General features: G+C 32.8%; 1 protein-coding gene across 1 annotated transcript in view; it reads left to right on the forward strand.

Annotated features, from left to right (window-relative positions):
* CSMD1 (CUB and Sushi multiple domains 1) overlaps positions 1–21,411 on the forward strand; it is a 2,120,031-nt gene that overhangs the window by 1,406,741 nt on the left and 691,879 nt on the right. Inside the window, exon 12 of the mRNA XM_044659558.1 lies at positions 15,834–15,937. Within this exon, the coding sequence (XP_044515493.1) occupies positions 15,834–15,937 (104 nt within the window). The remainder of the gene's footprint in view (positions 1–15,833; positions 15,938–21,411) is intronic.

Below are 21,411 nucleotides of genomic sequence, written 5' to 3' on the forward strand. Positions count from 1 at the left end.
ACTGAAAAGGAGATACTGACACTATTGAATCATATGAATATTTCATGAAGACCTCTCTCAACTTATCACGTAATGACTGCTAGAAATAATGAGAACATATAATTAATGTCATAATGCTGTATCAATAAAGCCAGTCAGAATGAACAAGAGTGGACAGGAATTAATTCCTTAATTGTGAAAATTATACATGATGGCCTTCAGATATGAAGGTATACATCATTTTGCAACCATTTATAGATAATAAAAACAATTCTTTCTACTTTAAAAAGGTCTCTAGTAGAATATTCTAAAGATAGTACACACAAACTCAAATTTCTTGATGAACCCAAAGAAAGACATAACTAGAGGAATTCTGGAAAGTTAAAGTTGCATATAAACTTTATCAAAGTGAATTTAAATGTGAAACTTTAATATAAAATGTTATTCAGAACTTATGTTATAAACTGTTGTGAGGATTTATTTAGTAATTAATTAAGTAATAGTTTTGGACCTAGCAGGAAGGGCTGGAGCATTCCAAGATGGAATGAAGGAGCAGGAAGTGGGCTTGTACTCTGAGAGAGACTCCATTAGTGGTTGGACATAACTGTTGCTAACCCTGGGAGATCTCAGAGTTAGGGAAAAACTGCATCCTGATTCCCTAGGATCCTGAGTGGTGAAGGTTTTCAGCAAGTGGACAAGACCTGCAGAGCTGTTCCAAGTGGGGAAGTGGTTTGGGATCTGGTGGACAGCATTTCAAACTCACTCTCCCTACCTGGGTACCTTGGATCACCTGGTGGAGTTGGCTCTTGGCATCCTGTGACCATCCTTGGATTACTATGAGACCCCAATTGCCCTTTAGCTGTGCTGACCAAACCTCGCTGGAACCAGGTTTGAAGGAGCCTTCCCTGTGACTCCAGTACTGCTCCTTTGGGCCCTGCCTGGCTTAGGTCAATTAGGATAGAGTAGTTAAGTCCTTCCCTGCCCACTGTGTTTTGCCCTTGGGTTTTCAAGTGTAGAAATCCCCTAACCCATCCTTTATTTAGTTTCCCTCAAATAAACTGCATAAACTTTACCTTTGCCTACTGATTCATAGACCCTGGCCTAGGGTGAGCTGGGTGTCTGTTGGACCAACTGCCATTCTTGTGTCTGATAAAACAGTGAACCCTTACATATCTAGAAATTGAATGGAAAGAAAGTGTCAGTTGCTATTTCTTCACATAGTAGAGATTTTCAAGTTTTCAGTCTGCTTTAGAAATTCAAGTTCAGGGGGCAGCTGGGTAGCTCAGTGGATTGAGAATCAGGCCTAGAGACAGGAGGTTCTAGGTTCAAATCCAGCCTCAGACACTTCCCAGCTGTGTGACCCTGAGCAAGTCACTTGACCCCCATTGCCCATCCTTACCACTCTTCCACCTAGGAGCCAATACACAGAAGTTAAGGGTTTAGAAAAAAAAAGAAATTCAAGTTCTTTTAAAAAGTATTCAGTGATGCAACCAGTTAATCAGAGCTTCCAACATCTCCTTCCCTAACTTCTATTTTTTGATTAAGGATTAAAAACTTTCTTTTCCTGATTGACAACTTGTATACCTTTCAAATTATTTCAGGGTTAGGTTTCCAACAAAATTCAGTGGCTGCCTTGGTCTGAAACACCAGTGTTTTACAAATATTTCAAAATCCCTTGGTCTTTTCCATGCAAATCAAACTGAGCAAGCACCAGAGGAATATCTTATTTCTGGCCTCCTTGTGTTCATTATAAAGATGTGGTAGAAGTAAGCCTCCTAAGCCATGCTATCACTAAATTGCAATCCAAATGTCTACCATCATCACCACCATGATGCCCTTCCTCTTTATTAACATCATTATTATTTCTTTTTATTCTCTGTGATCCTTTATTGGGAGTCTTTGTATGTTAACCCTGCTGGATCTGAAATTCAGCTGTTAATGGATATTATATACAGATAGATTCTAATTAGTTCAAATGATGAATCTCTCAAACTTAGTGGCATGTATTTGAATTTTTACTTTTTCAAGGTAAAATTATATAAAATATGTAATTTTTCCAGACTAATACATATTTGCAATGTGAATCTGAATTACGCCATTACTTCAGGTGAACCATTAATTTCACTAATCTGAACCTAGATGTATCAAATACCAAATGTGCAAAACAGATCTCTTCTCTTATACTAGCTGGATATTACTTTACTATGGTGTGAACTTTGGTCAATAATATTCTCTGATAATTTAAATACCTATTTTTAAAATCCCATTTTCTCCATTTCTTGCTTCCTCCCCCCACCACCCTTTGGTTTGAAGTCATACTCTCCTTAGTATAGAGTTTTGGATTCACTTCAATTCTTTTTCTGCTAACTAATAAAATGCCATTATTTGGTGAGTCTGAAAACTAAACCACTGCCTGACTATAATTTTTGTAAGTGCTCTCGGTGGTTGAAAAGGAGGAATAATATAAGAGGATTTCCTGAGATGCACACAAGGAAAAGACAATAAGTAGCTCTTATTCTTCTCTGTTCTGCTCCCCACAGACTAATCAGACCCAACTAACAGGAGTTTGGCACTTAATCTAAAGACATAGAACCAAAGAATGTGGGAGCTAGAAGGTACCTCAGAGATCATTTCATCCAAACTCATCCTTTTAGAGATGAGAAAATTAACAAGGCTTCTAATGATGCTATGCTCGACTGGTGCAAACTTAACTTGAATAGTCAATATGAAAAGAAAATGAGGAGAGCCATGCCTGCAGGCAAATCTGCCCCTTCGTTATCCCACCCTAATCCTTATGTCGATGCTTTTGATAATGCTATCCCAACAACCTGGAACAGCATCTCATCCCATTGCCACATATTAAAATTTTGCACAGCCTTGAGTATACTACTTTAGCTGTCCTTCCTTTATTTTGCATTTTTTTAGCATCCTCAGACCTCTGAATGCTAGGACTCAATGACTACTTATGAAAAAAACATGTATCTATCTACTCATATAGCATTTACTTGTATATATTAAGCTAATTCATATACAAATACAAATGAACATATAAACGTATGTATACATGAACATGTATAATAAAGCATTATAAATGATGTAGCTGTTAATAGTATCAGAGTAATCACCCACCAAATCCTTCAATATTTTGAAGTCCTAGAGCTTGGCCCCACAGAAGTATCACATCTTTTCCTTTACAAATTTAAAAAAAATAATAAATTCAACAAGCAATTATCAAGGTCTTCTAATATTCAAGGAACTATGTTATGAGCTGGGGAATTAAAATATAAAAAATAAAGAATCTCTACTCTGAAATCAATTACATTCCTTTAAACTTGAGCCTTCAAGACATTATTAAGTATCTACTGTTTGCTTGGTTGTATGCTCCTGCCAGAAATACTAGTAGAAAGAGTGAGAAACAAATCTCTATTCTCAATGAGTTTATATTCTAATATTCTATCATAAAAGAAAGAATTGTTCCTCTTTCTATCTATTGCCAGCAAAGAAGCCCAAGAATGTGAGAGGACTGGAGCCATTGTTTGGTTTATTGTTAAATAATTTCTGCTTTCCTTATCTATATAATTTGTGTACTTTTTATTATATTAATAACTTTCAGTACTCTGCATCCTGATGAACTTAGAACATATTTTATTTATTCTTTTAAAACTATGTGGAAGGGGCAGCTGGGTAGCTCAGTGAATTGAGAGTCAGGCCTAGAAATGGGAGGTCCTAGGTTCAAATCTGGCCTCAGACACTTCCCAGCTGTGTGTCCCTGGGCAAGTGACTTGACCCCCTTTGCCCACCCTTACCATTCTTTCACCTAGGAGCCAATACACAGAAGTTAAAGGTTTAAAAATAAATAAATAAAACTATGTGGAAGATGGGGAGTGGTTGGGATACTTGTGGACAGGATTTATTATATAGACATGAAGAAAAGTAAGCTAAACATATTTGTGATTTCATTTGTGCAATATATTCTTTTACTTTATATATGGAAATGCTTGTTTTGTTTGGATTTGTAAATGTCTGAATAATAATGAAATGAATAATAATTTTGAAAAACAACTTTATGAGAGAGAGTTTGGCGAAATTAAAAACATCCAGGGCAGACCTAACTTCAATAATCACCTGTAACAACTATTGGCTTTGTTACATCAGTTAAATCACTTAACTTCTTAGTATTCCAGGAAATATTCTAAGATTATAAACTGTGGAGAAGGTGTTTATCTTCTTTGATAGAGGAAGTTCCATAAAAGGATTTCTCAGTACCAAGTAAATCACAAGTATGTTCTCTATCTTTTTTTCCCATATATATCACCATTTTTTTTAAAGTTGTTACAGGAAGCTACGTTTCCACCAATGCTACATCATTAACATTTACCTTAAATCTTGTTTTTCCATTCATTTTAAAAGTTTCAATAATTCCATAAATTTTAACATTCTATTCTTATTTGTTTCTATTCTGTCCTTCTCTTCATTATCCCATTTGGGATTTTCTTCACAACCATACTGGAGTGGTTTACCATTTTCTTCTCCAGCTCATTTTGCAGATGATGAAACTGAGACAAACAGGATTAAGTGACTTGCCCAGGATTACACAACTAGTAAGTGTGCCATATTTGAATTCAGGAAGATGAGTCTTTCTGACTTCAGGCCCAGCAGTCTATCCACTATAACACTCAGCCCAAGATGAAACCATAACTAAGATAAATCTTTAATGGTAGTCCACCTCACCTTAGGCTGTAGGCAAACTATTTTATTCTATAGCCCTGTTTATATGTCCTAAGAATTTCTATCACCATGTCTTCTCTAACTTTGTTTTTAATGCCCAAGTCTTCTATCCTTCTCTTTCAGTGTTCAAATCCTATCTTTCCTTGATGAAGTTTAATAGCAGTGGGCCAGCTGGGTGGCCCAGTAGATTGAGAGCCAGTCCTAGAGAAGGGAGGTCCTGGGTTCAAATATGGCCTTCGCCATTTCCTGGCTGTGTGACCCCCGAGCAAGGCACTTGACCCCCATTGTCTAGCCCTTACCAGTCTTCTGCCTTGGAGCCAATACACAGTATTGATTCTAAGACAGTAGGTAAGGGTTTAAAAAAAAAAAAAGAAATTGAATAGCATGTCGTCCTCAGACTCTTCCCTTATCACCCTAGTCACTATCGATTTTTGCCTTCAGGCATCTCATATAACTTTCTTTTAAACCTCTCAAATATACTTACCATGCAGTATTTTATATTCTAGGTAATTTTATCTGAAACCTCAGTAGGCTATAAAATCAATAAAATCAAAAGGCTATGGTATATCCTGGTATTATCTATAGTTGCTAGCAACATATATGTGTGATGAAAGAAAACAGAGGAGTCTGAGATTTACAGAGCACTCAAGAGGAAGAGGTATACAAATGTGTGAAGAACATTTCAGGAGAAGAAACGTTATTGAAGGACTTTGGTCAGAGGAGCAATGATAAATAACTTTAAGAAGCCAGACATATGCAAACCATTAGGTTAAAGGAAAAGGCCTCCTTTTGTCCATCTGTATTTACAACATGATTCCTAAATTTAATACCTCTTTTTCCTGTGAATGTTTGTTGTCTTACAACTTGCCCATATTAAACCCTTTTCTAACAAATAAATACTGTTTTGCTTTTGTTTTCTTGTTTACTAGAGGACTGAGACTTCTTAAGAAGGCGAAATGTTTCTTATTTATTTTCAATTTTAACATCACAAACACAAACAAACCTATCAGGGATTTTAACTCTCTCTCTCTCTCTCAAAGAATGATTTCCTCAAAGCCCAGCTAAGAAGTTCTGGTCTTTATATATTAATTTAAGCCACTTCTCTTTCACCATGGGCTGGGTACTATGTAATAATAAAAAGGCATTTTGGATGTTATTACAAAGTTTGAGATTATTATGTGTCATTTGGAGTTGTTGTAATCCCTGGAAGACTACAACTCCCAGGGCTCTTCTGCTACAACTTCCCTCTGACACCTTTCTGGGAGGTGTCAGAGAAAGGATAAAAGAGAAAGCTTGGCGCCTTTTCTGGAGCTACCCAGGAGGTCTCACTAGCTCTGGATCCCAGAGGCTGAACCCTGCAGAGCTCTCTCTTGGCGCCTTTTCCCCTTTCTATCTACCTCCTAGTTTTCCCTAGACCTTCCCCTTTCTAATTTAAATAAAACCTAGCAATTCTAAACCTTAACGTTGCTCTCTGATCTTTTATTTGAACCCCAGAGGGCTCTGGTCAGTTTCCCCCTGCTGGGACCGCAACCTTTCTTTCCCTTCCGTTACCTTCCTCTCTCCTTTCTCCCATCCATCCTTCCTTCTACCAACCTTCCCTTCACCCCATCACAATTATAACTATACCATTTCATTGATTTATTATTATTTATTATTAAATTAAATTAATTTTATTATAATTTATTATAATTAAATTGAATTAATTTTATTATAATTTATTATAATTAAATTAAATTAATTTTACTGTAATTTATTATAATTAAATTAAATTTTATAATTTATTATAATTAAATTAATTTTATTATAATTTATTTTAATTAAATTTATTATTATTGTTATTTATTGTTACCATTTGTATTTATTTTTAAAATGTATAATGTGTAACAATAATATAATACATATAACTTGTTATAAATATATAATAAAATATGACAAATATGCTTATTCAAGAGAAACAAATTCTTACATTAGCTATACCCAAAGATCTATGACTCATTCTCCCCACCTCTTCTTCCCTCCCAAGAAGTCAGGTAATATTATATAAATTGTACACATATCTTATAACACGTATTCCTTGTTCATCACGTTGTGGAACAAGGCATATATTGTTTAAACTAGAGAAAAATTCATGAAGGAAATAAAGTGAGGAATGATATGTTTCAATTTCTATTTGTATTCCATCTCTTCTTTCTGCAGTGGTAGATGACCTTTTTTGTGATGATTCATCAGTACTTTAAAGATTCATTTTATTGGTTTCACCATGCCTTATATATATATGTTTATTTGTTTATAAATGTTTAGTTTGCTCATAATAGAGCTCATTGCTAACTCCCTTTGGGACTTACACCCTGATAATTTCTTACTAATAAAGAAATATTGAATTAATATTTCATCTTTAACAATCATTTATTACTGAATGGTTAATCAATTTTCTGATAGCTGATACTTTGGGAGTGACAAAATCAAGGAGCTTTTTTTTTTTCAAGAAGACTAGAAAAAAAAAACAGTCCTTACATATTTAGAGATTTGGGAATTTCTATAAAAGATTATTTTGCTCATTTGCAATCAACCCCATAAAATATATTCTCCAGTTTCCAGTGCTGAAAGATTTTATATATTTTATATAAAATTTTAATATATTACTTTAATCTTATTTGAAATATTTCACCTTATTTGCTTATAAATAAGAACCTTTCTCTCTTTTTGTTTTTAATAAATTTTATTGATATCTTTTATTATAACATGGCCTAGATTTCTCACCATATGCATCTCATTCCCAGGGAATCATCACTTAAAATATTTTTTAAATAAATAAGAGAAAGTAAAAAGAATAAGCAAAAAATCAATGTATCAGAAAAACCTGAAATTCTCTACTATGTTCTATGTCTGTAAACTCTGCCTTTCCCACTTCTGCGAAGGAGAATGGGAGGGGAGAGTTGATATCTATGGCTTCTTTGAGACAAACATTGCTCTTTAATTTTGCAAAATCTACTTTTGAATGTTTTACAAAATATATTTTCTCCACCCACTCTGTGTAGAAGGTGAATATTGTTTGCTTATTTTTCTTTACATGAATTTGAGTCTTTCTATGATTCCTCATATTCCTTATATGAAACCTAAGACTGATCTGATATAGCATCTCTTCCTATGATTTTCTTCTTGAGTGACTTTTTCATCTTATAATCACATTAGGGACTATGATTTGGAAAGGTTGAGTTTGTCATTACTTATCATTATAACACTTTATCATAGAAATGTTGACTGAATGTCTTGGGTTTTCTTCTATTTGCTTCTTAAAGTTTTATCACCAAATACTTATGGATTATTAAATTTATTCCCCCCACATTAGACTTTTTAATGCATTTTCTTCTTTTCCATTTTTTATCATTTTTTGAGGCAATGTTAATGCTAATTTTCTACTCCTTTCTTAATTAATATTTTCACAATAAGTTTAAATTAGTGTTATCCTTGGTTATCATGCTGAGGCCTTGCTGTCTTTCAACATAGTAAGAATGTTAATAGAGAACACAATCATTAATTTAAATTAATGTGTTAACCAAATTAATTAATCAATCAAAAGTCACTCATTAATGTTTTTGTTTTTATTTTTGTTCAATTGTTCAGTCATATCCTGCTCTTTGTAACCATCATGGACCATATTGTCCATTAAGTTTTCTTGACAATGATATTGGAGTAATTTGACAATTTCTTTTCCAGTGGATTAAGGCAGAGGATCACATAGCTAGTTTATAAAACTAAATTTGAATTCTTTTCTTCATCAGTGTAGGCCCAGCATTCTATTCATTAAGCCACCTATTTGCTTCCTTATTAATGTCTACTCTATGTGAGATACATAGTACATTGGTGCTACAGATAAATAGAAATGAAATTATTTCTGATCCTAGGGATTTTTTTCTACCACAAGAGAGAAAATTTATGAGGGAAAATAAATACGGAAAAATAAATTTCAAAGGGTACATTAAACACTGTACAAGGTAGGGAGCATAAAGGGTTACTCAGGAAAGAATTCTCATAGAAGTTAAAAAAGATTTCATTTGAGTTGAACTTGGATGGAAACTAGGTAATATATGTTCAAGAGAAAATGGAGGGACATAACATGTAGCAAAATATATACATTTCAAAGAAAATTGAGGATGGTATGAGCACAAATTGAGGGCAGCAAGAAATGATTGTTAGCTGAGAGAAAATATTTCTCAAAGAGGTAATTTACATATTATTTTCTTGTTATTGAACTGCTTCATTTCACAAATTCATGTTGTTCCAGTGTTAATGATGTAATTTCTTTCAAATGGCAACACAGTAAAACTTACTTTGAGGAAGTAGCTGTGTCCAATAATGACATTTCATTTTTAGCAATAGTAATACAGAATTACTATGGAAGGCATATAGGAATTCATTCCATAACTGCAATGAACTAATTATTTAGGGTCATGAGATTTACAATCATAAGGGATCCTAGAGATCATGTCTAGTTCCAATTTGTATTATACAAATAAAGAAACTATTACAACAAAATTTATAAAGTGAAAATTCTTATTTGTGAAAGTGTTAGAATCAAAATAAGGTCACATACTTTAATTTAATCAAATCACTTTTGTTGCAATGGTGGTGGTTGTGGTATTCAACATATTCAGTTACATAGAGACTTTGAAAAAAAGTGAAATTATATATTTGTGACCTTTTGATACCTATAATTGATATAATTAATATTTTTGTATACATTTTATTCTTTCCTTCATTTCTCTCTCTGCCATGGTTGAACCCCAGTTCTATTTCTTTGGCTTTTGAGAATTTTAGCTGAATGGCTTCCATACTCCTCATCTTGGACCTCTCTTGCTCTTTCTAATGTAACCAGTGTTATACTCTACACAATGAGACATCATCACTATATTTGTTTATCTTTGCTAATCATAAAGTTAAAGAACTTGTGCACCTTACACCTAGAAGATTGGCTAATATGACAGCAAAGGAACGTAATAAATGTTGGAGGTGATGTGGCAAAATTTGGACACTAATACATTGCTGGTGGAGTTGTGAATTAATCCAACCATTCTGGAAGGCAATTTGGAACTATACCCAAAGGACATTAAAAAATGCCTGCCCTTTGATCCAGCCATATCACTGCTGGGTCTATACCCCAAAGAGATAATAAGGGAAAAGACCTGTACAAAAATATTCATAGCTGAGCTCTTTGTGGTGGTAAAAAATTGGAAAAATGAGGGGATGCTCTTCGATTGGGAAATGGCTGAACAAATTGTGGTATCTGTTGATGATGGAATACTATTGTGCTAAAAGGAATAATGAACTGGAGGAATTCGATATGAACTGGAATGACCTCCAGGAATTGATGCAGAGTGAAAGGAGCAAATCCAAGAGAACATTGTACACAGAGACTGATACACTGTGGTAAAATCGAATGTAATGGACTTCTGTACCAGCAGCAGTGCAATGATCCAGAAAAATGCTGAGGGACTTATGAGAAAGAAAGCTATCCTCATCCAGAGGAAGAACTATGGCAGTAGAAACACAGAAGAAAAGCAATTGCTTGATCACATGGTTTGATGGGGATATAATCAAGGATGTAGACTCTAAACTCTAGTGCAAAACATTAATAATATGGAAATAAGTCTTGATCAATGACACATGTAAAACCCAGTTGAATTGCTCATTGGCTATGGGAGGATAGGAGGGAAAAACATGATTTATGTAACCATGGAAAACTATTCTAAATTAAATAAATAAATAAATAAACTTAATTTTTTAAAAAAAAGAACTCATGTAATCATTCCCATACTGGCACTTTATTTTTTGTTCAATGATATTCAGCCACAAAAAAAGTCTCAATATATTTTTAAATTTTTAATCTTTTTATTATAAATAATAATCATCAACAAAGACAAATAATTGAAAAATAAATTAAATGGTGAATAAATACCTAGATACACTTGAATATTTAAAAGTAGAACCAAATGAATTAACAGTTGACAAAGATATGTTTCCTTGTTTTGTGTGTGTGTGTGTGTGTGTGTGTGTATTTTATTCAGAGTCCATCTGAAATTCTACAACCTTTGTCTTTGTTTTATTCATGGATACCTTCTACTATTTTTTTCATGCATTGTATAATTATTTTAGTAGCACCATAATATTCCATTAAATCACTCAAATGGATCTGTGATCTCATTGATACAGATGTCTCTTCCATTGATGTAGAATGCAAATCATTGATGGCTGACCACCTTTTATGACTTTTCTTATGTCCTTTTATAAGTTCACCATATGAAGCTCAGCTAATGTACTTAGAAGAAATGGTGTAATTAAGTATAATAGCTGTCCACCAGTTATCTTATGATCTTTTGACATGGGTAGTGCATCTTCTTCTTTATGAATATACCATAATTTATTCATTCAGTGTCCTGATTTTTTCTATTACAAAGTAGCTATGAATGTTTTTCTATAGCTAGACCTTTCTATAGATTATTTTGGGAGGGAAAGAAGAAGCATTAGCATTTGAATAGATTGATGAACAAAATGATGAATTTTGTGACTTTTATCAAATATTGCCAATATTGTTTCCAAATATATTTGGATCAGTCTGTGGTCTTGCCAAAAATGCCATTTCTCAGTTGCTTTCTCTGAGCAGATGTTCCTAACAACTAAAAGGATTTTTCCCCTTCAAATTTTACTAGAAGACTTGTCTGCATATTCATTTTGTCTTCACCATATATGTTGCATTATACTTATTTGTGTATATATCCTGCTCCCCAAAAAACTTCTCCTCTCTCCTAATTATAAAATAAACCTCTTAAGGTATAACCAGTTTTAAACATTGTATTCATAGTACTTGGCACAGTGCTTTCTTGAATTGTAGTACTTAATGAACATTTGTTAGATTCCTTTATGTTTAAGATATTATTTCAACATGAGTTTATTTTCTTTCTAAATATATATGTGTAGCTATACATTTGCACATAAATTAAAATAAACATATATGATATATATGTATTTATGTATAACACTGTGAACCAACTGCTTATTAATGGAAACCTTTATGATTCTCTTTGGAATTTCTTATTGTTTGGTCAATTGATGTTAATTAATCACCTAACAGGATTATATTCCCCCCCCCCTTCTCTCTCTCTCTCTCTCTCTCTCTCTCTTAGCAGTAATAACTTAGACTTGAAAATTTTATGTTTCATCATACCTATCAAAGAAATAATTGAAAGAAAATTCATTTAAACTATTTCTCTAATAAATATTTGAACCTCCTAAAGGAAGAGGAACCCCTCCTCTGGATTATTACAAATCGTTTTTTTTCATAACTGTCAGGAGGAATGGATTTTTGTTGTCTCACTCAAATTAGACATTCTGAGAACACATTGAAGCCATGCACCAATGCTGGGATATAATAATAATGGTTTTATGTATTAAGGGTCAAAACTTAGCTTTTTAATTAATTAATTTATTGGTTTGCAAATTTACTCCAAGCACTTAAGTGATGTCATATGGCTCATGACCAAGGACATTCAAAATAACACTATCATCAGGTGCTGTTTTAATATTCAATATTTATCCTGGAAAGTCTAGAATATCTATAATACTATGCACCTGTTTCAAATCAAATTGCTAAAATAATATATTCATACAAAACATTGCAATTTGTACTGAATTTTTTTATTTTAATAGAATATGATGGCTTCAACACTATTTTTAGTTAGATTTTTAAATAACAAGATTAATGTATTCCATATTTATTTTGAAGAGCAGATGTTTGCTACTTCATGAATCATAAATCAGGTATAAGTCAAATGGTCAGACAATTCTGTAGAATTATTCTTTTATTTTTAAAGTTCACATATAAAGATACATTTACAATATTACATGACCTCATGAAACCAAAGGGACAAAGCACAACATATAAATTATAAAATTAAAAATTAAACGTTGATGAAGGCTAGATCTGTTATTTAATTGGCATAAGGGGCTCACAGATGAGACAACTAACTTTACCAAGAAAAGTCCTTATCTTTTCCATGCTATATATACTTAAATAGTTGTCTAAAGCATGGAGATCTTAATTCACTTTCCCAATCGCACAGCTAATATAATCTCATACTCCGAGGTGAGATTTTATCCTATATCTTCCTAGGTCCAAGGTCATGCTTTATCCACAATACCTAAATCCATCCTGCCTTAAGACTTCATCACCCCTTGCCTTGATTATTGCAGTAATTTCTTAATTTATCCCAACGTGATACTCAAATTGATATTACTCAAGCACAAATCTGCCTACATCATTATTTCTTCTTGGCCATTTCCATAACATGTACCACGGACATTTCATCCTCCTCGCCTTCTCACTAGAAACTTGGATCCTGCTTCTGGAATGATGCTAGTTTTTTATAGGTGATTATTCATCTCATCATGTCCTGAATGAGTCTGACATGTGTATGGATTGTATATGGCATTCAAAAATGATTGACACCTCTGGAGAGAGCCGTTTTCATCATTGCTCACTCACTTTTGGTGTTCACTTGTTGTCCGATTCTCACTTGTGACTCCATGAAGCTGTAGCATAGATGTGTGTGTGTGTGTGTGTGTGTGTGTATACATAAAGTAAAATTGTCTAAAATAAAAAAAAATTAGATAGGCTAAACCAGTTTGAGGGTAGCTGATAGGCTTAAAACCCGCCAGTGAGTTAGGAGGATGATTCCCCTTGTTAGAGTGGGTAGATGAGAACAATTTGTTCCAGTGGCTATGAAGAAAACTGGAGTTATTAGTATTATTGAGTGCTTAGATCTTGTTAAGACTTCGAAGGCATCAAGGTTATTTACTGCAACCTAGGCAATCATCAGTGATCCTGACTTTTGTCTTGACTGGACTTCTTTGTCTCTGGAAGAGAAAGTGAGGCTGACAGTTTTGTGCAGTTCTGCCTTGCTTAAATCTAATTTATGAGATAGATCAAGTCATCACTCATCATGATGTCACTGGTCTTCAAAAATGAGAATCAAGAACATTTCTAACTATCCTTTTTGTTGTCTTTATCCATTAGAATGTAAACTCTCTATGGGTGGGTATGAAGTTGTTTGTGTGAATTTATATATCAAACTCAGTGTAGGATCAGGCAAATAGTAAGCACTTTATAAATCTTTCAACCCAATTACACGTGACTTCTCTTGTTCTTCTTGTTATTGCCTTTTATCCAGAAAATTATTCCTTTTTCTTCTTGTATATGTTTTTTATTTATTTTGTGTGAATACTGTTTCTTTCCTTTCCCTTTAATGAAGTAAGGTCCTTAATTTAAAAAAATCATTTTTGATTTTGTATCTCTCTTGCCTTGCATATTACTTTCATAGTAGTAACTTAATAACTGCTAGTTAAAAGATTCCGTTGTGGGTATGAATTTTATTAATTAAAAGCCAATTTCTTCAGAAGAAGTATGGTGATACAGCTATTATTTCTTATGAGAAAGTTTAATTTTCATTTTCTTTTGAATACTGTTAAATAAGAATAAATATATGTATTTCACAAGATTACTTCTCTCTAACAGAGACTTGCCATTATTTAATAATGTGGCAATAGAGATTTTGCTAATTTCCTTTTTTAAAAGATGATTGAAAGTTTAAAGCATTGCAAAGGGAAAGGAAGAATCTTTTCTTAAGTTACCTAAGCCCTTAACAATCCTTGAAAATGAGGATAAATGTCTTGAATTAGATCTGAAACACCAATAGTCAAGTGTACTTTCAAAGTCAGTGAAGTGGGTAGACAGTTTATATTTTGTGATCTCAAGGGGCATGTTCTATTACATATACTAGTTTATATCTTCATTTAACTTTCTCACACCAACTGACAGAACACTCTTTACCCTAGATGTGATAGATATCAATTGTCATGTCAAAGTGTTCTTTTTTGAGGAAACAGGCTGTCTACCAAACAGATGTCAGGAAGTCCCTTCTAGACTCAGAAATGTATCTATCAGTTCAAATAAAGCTATACTTGCAGGTTGAACAATAAATTACTTGTTATATAACTCTTACAATCTGTTCTTGTATTTATAATACTCACCCTCAAAAACATCCAACCTAAGGTCAGTAACATTTCCATTTTACTTAATGTTATACCTGACCCCAAAATAACCAATATAACCAGTCAATTTAGTAAAAAAATAAATCCTGTTTTTGTGAACATGGATTTTTTTTCACATTTTACTCATTATTTTGTTATTGTCAAGACATAAATATTGTCCTCGTGTTAATTATATTTTAAAATATGCCTTTTAATATAAGATACATGGAAAGAACTTAATGTAGAAAATATGAAGTTCTGAATTGTATCTGAGTAAATGAGAAATATTTTTAAAAGAAATAATGGCAGTTGAGAATTGTATAAAATTCTGTAAATTAAGCTCATCTAGGTTAGAGATTCTTAAGCTCTATGCATATTTTGGATCTCTTTGGGACTCTAGTGAAGCATATGAATCACTTATCAGAAGTTTTTTTTAATTTTAAAGAAAATCCCAGATAGAGGTCAGTGACAATAGTGTATATATGTGTGTTTGTATATGAGTGTATATAATATATATATATAATGTACACACTATACTATTATATGTGTATATAAAAGCATTTACATATATGTTTATGTGTGTACATACATATATACATCCATAGATATATACATCTATATATATATTTTTTTTTCTCATCCAAGCTCATAGACTACTAGTAATCTGTCCCCAAACTAGGCTAATAAGGAATACCTGTTTTACGGTAAATGAGAAATTAATTTGCATAATGTCTAGAAAATAATATGTATATTTATAATATGTATATGTACATAATGATGTTAAGAATAATACATGTATGAAACCTCATAGTTATTGTAAAGATGTAATGAGGTAACATGTGTAAAGGATTTTGCAAACTTTACAATGCCACATAAATGATAACTATTTACAAATATGTAACAGGCAAGTATTTGAAATGAACATACACGAATGAATGAAAATGTTTATATGGTTTAATATGGAAATCAAATAAACATTTTAAAAATAAAAATAAGTTTCAACTAACAAGTTCTGTTTTGTTTTGTTTTGGTCTTTCTATCAGGTCATCAAGCTTGCCTTTGAAGAATTTGAACTAGAAAGAGGCTATGACACACTAACAGTAGGAGATGCTGGGAAAGTAGGTGACACTAGAACAGTATTATATGTGTAAGTACATCTTCAAGATTCTACTTTTGCGTATAATGAGTTTTAGTGCTTTCTATATGGTTTGCATGTGTGTGATTACTTGGGGATTAAAAACAACTTTCAATTATAAAATATTTTTTGTTAACAAAGGTGCCTATAAGATAAGAGTTAAAATTCCAGGACTGTCTAAGATTTGAAATTTCATCCATCTAATTAGAACATAAGTTAAGTGAGCTTAGGAGGGCAGGGATCATGTTTATTTTTCATTTTTGTGTACTTTACATCACTCAAAATAAGACCTTGTTCATAGTAGAATCTCAAGAAATATTTGCTACCTAAATGTATGAATAACTTAATCTTCTTATATTGAATATGTGTTTCTAACAAAATAAAATTAGGAAGTATTAAGTGAAATCAAAATTATAAAAATTAAACCCATCAAAATCTCAAATAAATCTTGTTGGATTATTATTTAATTAAAATGTAAAGTAATAGACATATTTTAATGTATATTTTTAAATATTGCATTAGTAAAAGGATCATAAGACTATTGATTTAGAACTAGATATATCTTCAAAGGTCATTTAGCCCAACACTTCATTTAAACGATGAGCAAAGTATGAGTCAGAGAGATTAAGTGATTTGCCCAAGATTATCCAGATCCTAAGTAATATAGCTGGGAATTGAACTAAAGTCCTCAATTCCAAATCTAAGCTCTTTAAATGACAAGAGTAATAGAAAAAGTGCTGAACCTGGAGGCAAAAGGGTCCTTTTTCACTTTCATTCTTCCTAGACAATAGTACTACCTAGAAACTAGTACTACCACAATAATCAAACTACTGATTTCTGTAAATTGAGGATGCAAATACTGCCACTTATGTAACTGTGGAGTCACATCTCATCTTACTTTTCTATGCTTCCATTTTTTTCTGTAAAATGGGCACAATAAAAACTATATTTGTTTTACTAGGTTGTTGTGAACCTCAAATAATGTATGATAAGATTAGTCTCACTATTAAAAGAATGGTAGATGATGCTTTTTTATGCTCTCAGTCGTACAACTTTTAACTTTTAAGAGACACTAAAAAACTGAAAAGCAAAATGAATTAAACTTGTATCCTTAGAAATACAGAAACAGAAGTTTAATGAACTATAGGAAAAAGCAAAATATCCCAGGAATACAATTTTATAGTATGCACTTATCAAAAATATCTTTAAAGAAGCAGCATCACTCCCATTAGAGTTCAATCAGTAAATATTTTTGAGGGCCTACATTTCTGTATTAGTACTAAGGGCTATAATAAAAAGAAATATAATACCTAGGCATAGGAGATAGTGTTGCTGTCAAGAAGATCAAAATTTGAATCTAGACTTAGATACTTATTTATATGATCAGAGAAAATTACAAACTTGCTTCTATTTTCCCATCTGTAAAATGGGGATAATCACAATACCTGACACAGGATTGTTAAATGATAGAAGATATATAAAGCACTTTGCAAACCTTAAAGTACTATATAAATTGTATATATTATTGTTATGAGCATTATAAGAACATATATATATANTTCCCTATCACCACCCAAAGGAGAGATTCATAGTGTATATTTATCAGTCACCTTAAAATTAATATGATTTAGAAGGTTTCAATAGTGTTGGAGATATTTGGACACACAGGGGTAGTTGCAAGTTCAAAGAAATTGATTGATGGCTTCTTCTCCCTTGGGAAATTAATTTCTCTTTTATTTGGTACCAACACATGGTTACCAATGAAAAGACTGGGCATCCTTGTCTTTAAGTCCTGTGGTCTTGTATAGAGTAGTGTTGCCTAGCAGACATAAGGAAATAAGCTGTCATTAAAAAACTCAAATTCAGCACATCAAAATCCCTCAAACTTACTTCTTTATTACCAGTTTCAGGGTTCTTTAAAATGTTGTAGAAGAGAGAGAGAGAGAGAGAGAGAGAGAGAGAGAGAGAGAGAGAGAGAGAGAGAGAGAGAGAGAGAGAGAGAGTCACAAAATGTTCAGGTTGTAAAGAAACTTCATGTTCATTTAATCCTGAAAAAATCAGGAATTTTTTCTATAAAATTCCTGACTGATGGTCATCCAGACTCTTCCTAAACATTTATATGATGTAAGTCTTACTACATCCCAATATGGTCATTTTAAGATGGTATTAATTGTTGGGAATTATATTGAGCTAAAATATAGTGGATGGTATATGTAATATTCATATATTGGCCATTTTTTCCTCTTAGGGTCAAACAAACAATAATCCCTCTTTCATATGACAGTTCTTCTATAATAATGTGTCATTCCCCATTTTGGGACCAGTATGGCCTCAGACTTCCACAGCTTGTGTGTAAACTGAGATTGGTCAGCATAAAGATTATCAGGACAAAGAAAATTGTCATCACAAACCCTCTCTTTTCAGATATATTGACAGATGATGTAGTGTACTGTTTTTAGAATCTAGAAACTGAATTTGAATGATGGTTTTAACACTTACCATATAATTATGGACAAATTATAATCTTTTGAGACTTTTGAAAAACCATTGGAAATAGGCAGTATGTCTGTAAAATGGGGATAATAACAGTCATACTGCCTATTTCCAAAGGTTTTTCTGAGGGAAAAAAAGTCTATTAACCATTACAATACTATAGAAATGTGAGTTTTTAATGACATCGTCATGATTTGCTTTGGCACTGCCTTTTGTTCTCTAACTCTTCACAGAGAAACTCCAGTGAAGAAAAAATATATTTCATTAGGGGTCAGGCATGATCCAATCTGATATAAAAGCAGGATAAACTCCCACAGACATTATTTGTAGAGCCAGTACCAGAGAGGAAAGCTGAGATACTGGTCAGAGGATAATTTGGCTGCAGCAGGATTCTGCTTATAGCATGTAAACCCAGGAGAATTGGGGGAAGAATTGACCAGCCAATCGATAAGAAAGAAAGCTAGGGTCAATATGATGAGGAAATGTAGAATATTACAGAGAGCAGTAGATTTGGAATCATAGGACCTCAATTCAAATCTTTGTGTGATCCTGGGCATGTCCCTTCCCCTACATTGTTCTTGGTTTTCTCTTCCATAAATTAAGGATTGGGTGAGTTGATTACTAACATCCTTTCCTAAGTCCTATGAAGGGCTATGCTTTCCACTGACGATAATGTTTGTGTTATATAGCATGGAGGGCAGGCAGAAGAGAGAAGGGCAGCAGTTCCATTAACAAACCAAAGATACAGCTATTTGCCTCTCGGCACAGCACATGGGAGAAATCAGAAACTAAACAGGACTTTATGATTCTCATACTGATATGATCCTAATTTTTCTGTTGCCTTGAAATATGAGACAGAGTATTATATGGTGGAAATAGCACTGGACAAGGAATTAGAAGATTTGGATTCTACTGCAAGCACTGACACTTGACAGCTGAATAAACATAGACGAGTCACTAAAAACTCCCTGATCTTCAGAGCTTAGCAGAGTGCCTGGCACACTTAATAAATGCTCATTGATTTTACTTGACCTTCAGTATTACCATCTATAAAATGAAGAGGATGTCTCCTTTGCCTGGTTTATAAGATTTTTGGAAGAACTGAAAATGAGAAATTTTAAGAAAGTATTATTTGAAAATTGCCAATTCTTTCTTTCCCCTGGTCAAATATTCCACGTTTTAGGAGTTCTTTAAATTACCTGGTCTTCAGACCTTTCACCCATCCCTCCCATACACCCGGTATTTTTCTCTTTAAAAACCATTAATATTTTGTCTTAAAATATGGGTACCTACAATGAAACACAATCTTCCACATCAGCACCAAGACTTAGGATGGGACTTAAGATAGACAAACTTATAGATTCAGGAGTGAGGAGTGCAACTGGGAACTCATTTTTTGATATAATAAAAATTTCTATGCATTGTATATGGATATTTTTGTAATATATCATGTTGTTTGTGCTATATTGAATATTCAAAGCTTTCAGTGGACAGTAACCCACTGGGACTGCAATGTTCCCACCTTGCCTCGGGCATATAAATGCTTTGATATAACCCCTCTATAGATGAGATCTGACCTTACACAGACTTTGATCTGAAGGTTTTACATTCTATTAATACAACCTCAGATTCCATTAGCTGTTTTTTTCTTTGACCTCCACAGCACAATGTTAGCTTATGTAAATTAGCTGTTTAGACAGTAGGTACTATAGAAGTTCAAAAAAAGAGAACACTCCATGGGGAAATGGCCAGAGAATTCATGGAGCAGATGAGCCTTAATCTGAGCCTAGATGAGTGGTTAAGATTTAGATAGTCAGAAAAGGTGGACATTCTGGGTGGAGGAGATGCTATGAATAAAAATGTAATAATAGCAAAATAAGTCAGATTTAGGAAACAATCTCTTTTAGATTATGCAACCAAGAGATTAAAAAGAGATTACAGAAATCATCTTGTCCATTATTTGCCTTTTAAAGGTGAGAAAACAGACATAAAGAACATTACCTAGGATCACACAACCAGTAATCATTAGATCCATGTATATAAAGATTCTCTGACTCATATAGTCCCTTTCTACCAACATACAGTAATTTCCCTATAAAATAAATCCTAAAATATCTAGAGTTTTGTGGGTTGAACTTTAAATCAAGAGATGATGAACTCTGTTACCTACCAGCAGGGTAAGTCTTCTAAATTCTTTGAGATGTAGCTTCCTAATCTTTAAAATGTAGATCATCATATTAATTTTAGTAAGTAGTAGGGATGTCTTAAAGATTTCTTAGCACAGCAATATCATAACAAGATGGATGTGTAGAAAATATATTTTTCTGATATCAGTGTGAAGGATTGCAGAGAGAAAGATTAAAAAAAAACCTGTTGAATTAAGAATGTAATGGACTTCTCTCCTAGCAGCAATGCAATAATCCAGGACAATTCTGAGGGATTTATGAGAAAGAACGCTATCCACATCTAAAGAAATAACTGTCGGAGTAGAAACACAAAAGAAAAGCAATTGCTTGATCTCATGGTTCGATGGGGATATGATTGGGGATGTAGACTCTAAACTATCACCCTAATGCAAATATTAATAATATGGAAATAGGTCTTGATCAATGACTCATGTAAAACCCAGTGGAACTGCTCATAAAAAGAAAACTATTGAATTAAAAATGAGTTCAACAAGTAATATAATGATAATAGTTTGTTGCTTTTTTCACAACTACTACTTATTAGCTGCATGACCTTGGAGAAATCATTTCCTGACTCTGGGCTTAATTTCCCCTTTTATAAAATTAGAGAGAATACTACATTCTAGCTTTTGAATTATTAATCTATTAATTAAAATTTTCACTTTGCTATTATAATTTTAAATTTAAAGCTTTCTCAAATGCTGTGTTTTAATTCACAAAGAAAATGTAGACTATATCTAAAAAATGAGCCTAAGAAAATATTGTGGCATAGATTTAAAGAAAATTGTTCTTTTCTTCTTCCCTAGT

Source organism: Gracilinanus agilis, chromosome 2 (genome assembly GCF_016433145.1).
Source record: "Gracilinanus agilis isolate LMUSP501 chromosome 2, AgileGrace, whole genome shotgun sequence".
Taxonomy (NCBI): Eukaryota; Metazoa; Chordata; class Mammalia; order Didelphimorphia; family Didelphidae; genus Gracilinanus; species Gracilinanus agilis.